Genomic DNA, 4,614 nt, shown 5'->3' with positions numbered 1-4,614 from the left:
GAAAACTATAAGCTTTCACATTAGAAAGTCGTAAATTTTCGTAGATTTTTTTTTGTCACGTGAAGCCCATGAAGTGGGAAGAAAATTTCACATTTTGTCCAGCTCATAGTTTTCTATATATAAAAATTATCAAACTCACAGATATTCAAGAAAATAATGACCTTTCGAAAATAAAGATTTTAAGCTTTAAAACCCTTTTTTTGGATATAAATTTTATTTTTACGAAGTTAGAGTTGTCTGAATTTTGCCTACACTTTTTAAGAAAAATTAAGTATTCCTTTACATATATATAATTTTGGTGAGGGGGTTATACAATATATTATTTAATACTATTTAAGCGTTTTCACAAACCTGTAGCTTAGCGAGGAATGCTCTTACAGAGTTTGTTGGTCCACTCACAATAGAATTACGTGAATTATTGTAACAAGCTATATCAATATCCGACGGACAAATATTTTTCAAAGTTTAAAAATCGAGATTAATTTCAGCCATTAAACCATCTATTATTTTTGACTTAAGAAATGCTGAGCCGACATAATATGCCAACAAGATGGTTTCTTCGGCCGTTAAGCATCAATCGGCATATCCACAAATCAACTCGCCAATGGAATGACCCATTATAACATCAGGAGTGATACCAATGCTTGTCAAAAGATCAACTATTCCAATCTGCAATATATATAATTTTTTGTCATAACTTTTTAATTTCTTTTTCTGTTGAATAAGATAATATTATAAAATATTACAAATTTAGCGTTCTGCATATAATTATGCATATGTATGTAATAGGTACTTTTTGATTTCAGTTATATATGTTACAATTATAACTGTAACTTTTTATAAGATACTAGTTTTTAAATATAAGAAGCTTTAAAAAATTAGACATTATAAAATAATCCTGCGACATATATAGACGATATATTTTATTTATGAATATATGCTTATACCTGTGATCCAATAAGGCCTACAAATAAATTGACTACGTTGTTGACAATATCTTTGTTTCTATTTGTTAGAATATCTGTTACCGATATACCGTAAGGTCTCAAAATTGTGTCGCATTTCTGGACTGCTTTAATAAATGGTGGAAATTTCATCAAAGTTCGACCTACCAATATTTAAAAGAAAATATTAAGTACATTAGTTCGTATAATTTAATGTCATGTAATACATTGTCTTAAATAATATTTTTACTTAATTGATCTAAACATATATAATATTGTAATAAAATCTCTGGAAATTGTTTATCTTTATTTTGCATATGCTTCCTACAGTATCATTATTATATTTTAGTTTAATTTAATCAAAATTTAATTATCATACTTAATAAATGAAACTTAAAAGATTACAAAATTCGCAAACTGGAGATATTATATCGATTAACTTCTTTTTATGTTTTAACGAGTATTAAAGAAAATCAATATATGTGTAAATTAAAAATTGTTAAATGTTCATTGCAAACAAACATTTAACATCTTAATAATTGTTAAATATTACATTGTAATATGATATTTTTGTGATTTACTTACCCATGTTAAGACACTGCAATCCAATTCCAGAAAATATGAAGCAAATCGGTCTTTTCGTACTTACGTTGCGTCCCATTTTAATTATTGCGTTATCAGATACGTTGGATCCAGTTATTATGTATCCCCTGTAGGAATGACCTTTTATATTGACACTATGAATACGATGTAGCAGAGAGATATATTCTACATCTATTGACCGACTCTGTACCTATAAAAATATCGTTATTAATCGTAACTATACGACAATTATCTTATATTATTATAGACTATTCTCAAAGTTAATTTTTTTTTTAATTAAGAAGTTTACATATATGTGTACATAAATGAAATTATATATACATATATACTATATATAAATTTATTATTTATAAATTTTGCATATTTTAGAAGTAATTACCCTTAATTCTCACTTACAAATCGTGGAATCGTGTAATTTTAGTTCTAATCTTTCGACTTCATTATTTTATTTATTTTAGATATGAATAATATTATTAATATATCAATAAAATTTTTAAATTTTATCAAATGTAGATTTAATTTATGTTTTATATGTTCGATTTTGAAAAATCTGGATGTGTGTGTGTGTGTGTTTTTTTAAAGCATTCCATAATTTACTTTGTATGCATCTTAGATATTATTTAGTCATTTCATCAAAGACATTAAAAAGACGCTTTCTGTGTGTCGCACAAAATTAATATAGGTAAATAGTATAATTATTACGCTTATATACAGGATGATTTATTTAAATGGAAATACTTTGAAATATATAAAAAATATGCTAAATTAAAAAAAAATTTTCAACGGAAGTTGTTCAGTTTAAAAAAGAAAATAGAATGCAAAATTTAATTGGACCTAGGTCCTAGGACCCTAGGGTGGCCAAGGTCATCTCAAAAATATCTTATTTTTTATTCTAGGTTTTCTTAGCGATGTCGAGTTGCTTTTAAAATATAGTTAATCCCCATTTGATAAAGATTGAAATCAATAATAGATGATAAATCGGTACGCGTAAAAATGTAGTTACAAATCTGAATACGCGAATTCTACACAATATTATTGGCAAACTTTGATCGTTTATAACTCAAAAATTATTGTAGCTTTTAAATTATTGTAGAATTTTTTACTCTATACATATATTTCACTTTTAAAATATGTATTATTACAAAAGTTGTGAAATACTCTGCATACACGTATATTATAATTATAATACATAGATATCTTATTTTTAATTTTAAATCTTTGAAATTTGCATACAACTAATACTCTATTTTTTAAATTGATTAATGGCTACATTAACTGCTAATGCGTTTGTTTCAATCGATTGTTATATGCCTTAGATCTGTTAATAATACTCCGCTCTTTTCCCTGTTTTTACCGGTTTAAAATAAACATTTATCTTTAACTTTTACATCTAGATCCTATTAGTAGAATTAGTAATTTAATGTATATGTATATATAATTAATACATTTTAAGTAAACGTAATTTAAGTTATAACAATGACTTTCTTAAATTTTTTATATGAATATAAACAATTTCTTAAATTTTTTCTAGCTTTTATTTCGTAATAATACATTTTTTATCCTTTGCGTTAATTATTTAGTATTTACATTTTTTTATAGTACTATTATTTAGTACTGTATAGTATTACTATAGTATTACCGCTATTTTAAAGTACTACATATACAGGGTGTTCAAAGAAAACCATTCAATATTTATATGGTAGATAGGACACACCGTACTGAGTAAAAAAATCTTAGTAAACATAAATCGAAAGCTCAACCATTTCTGAGATATAATAGATAGTTTTTTCCTTACTTTTATATTTATTGTAATATATTATCCTATATGAATTTTATGTATTTAATACATTACCATGTATGTGTTTCATGTGTTTGTGTTTTTGTGTGTGCGATAAACGTGCAGTTATTCTTTTATTGTTTTTTATTAAAAAAGGATTAATTTTGTAAATAATTTAAAATGACAATAATAATATACGAGATAAGTATAAGAAAGATTAGATTATTCATGAAATGTGTACTTACCTCATCTAATATAATTTTAACTGCTTCCTCCGTACGTCCAGATATAGCTACAAGCCTAGGTAAATTATCATCTGCTTCATTATTGACTTTAATTGTTGGATTTGATTTTAGTAATACGTGGCAATTAGCACCGCCAAATCCGAAGGAATTAATACCGATATAACCACCCTTATATTCTGTCGGTTCAGTGACTATATTTATTCTTCCTTCAATAATAGCAGTCATATCCTTTCGTGGACATTTAAAATGTATAGTAGGCGCCATTATACCAGTTTCCATCGCTATTAAAACCTTTATCCAAAAATAATTTTTAAATAAAGAAATACTTGCACAAGTAACGTTAAATTATATAATTGTATTAACCTTATTTTATTCTAAATTTACCTTTGCAATATGACATTGACCACTGGCAGCTTCTGGATGTTATTTTATTTTAAATTTACCTTTGCAATATGACATTGACCACTGGCAGCTTCTGGATGTCCAATATTCGACTTCACTGAACCCAATAATAGAGGAAGTTGTCTTGTAGCGCACAAAGCTTTATCGATGGCTTGAAGTTCCATAGGATCGCCGGCTAGAGTACCAGTTGCATGAGCCTCCATGTAAAAGAGGCGAAAAGGCGAAATATCACATTCTTCGTAAAATTCTTCCAGTAACATTTTTTGCTTGTCAACTGATGGAAAAGTAATTCCTTCTCCCATCGCAGTAGTAACCATCTTTAGATAGAACTCCTAAAACAGTATCAGTTTATTTGTTTCAATCAATATAGAAGATAAAATTTTGTTTCCAGTTTTTCGAATAATATACCAAGTACCTAAAATATTCGATGAATATATATAAGCTAATTAATTATATCGTTTAAAAACAAGAACTACTATATTTAACAAATGTTGATTAAATATTATTATTTTGATAAATGTATCAATAAATATTTATTTTATTTAACAATGCAACACAACTTTGAACATAATAATATTATTTTTCACATACCCAAACGAAGAAATTGGCAAATTAGAGAAGGATTGATGCACAAATTGACACT

At 26.3% G+C, this 4,614-nt stretch overlaps 1 protein-coding gene across 1 annotated transcript in view; it reads right to left on the bottom strand.

Annotated features, from left to right (window-relative positions):
* LOC115235366 (fatty acid synthase-like) overlaps positions 1–4,196 on the bottom strand; it is a 14,438-nt gene extending 10,242 nt beyond the window's left edge. The window contains 5 exon segments of the mRNA XM_029807106.1: positions 352–669; positions 948–1,108; positions 1,530–1,737; positions 3,570–3,860; positions 4,013–4,196. Of these exon segments, the coding sequence (XP_029662966.1) occupies positions 352–669; positions 948–1,108; positions 1,530–1,737; positions 3,570–3,860; positions 4,013–4,174 (1,140 nt within the window). The 5' untranslated portion in view covers positions 4,175–4,196.
* Positions 4,197–4,614: the final 418 nt, after the last annotated feature.

This window comes from Formica exsecta, unplaced genomic scaffold (assembly GCF_003651465.1).
Source record: "Formica exsecta isolate Colony F162 unplaced genomic scaffold, ASM365146v1 scaffold1097, whole genome shotgun sequence".
In the NCBI taxonomy this organism is placed as follows: Eukaryota; Metazoa; Arthropoda; class Insecta; order Hymenoptera; family Formicidae; genus Formica; species Formica exsecta.
This window is presented reverse-complemented; position numbering and strand designations above follow the sequence as displayed.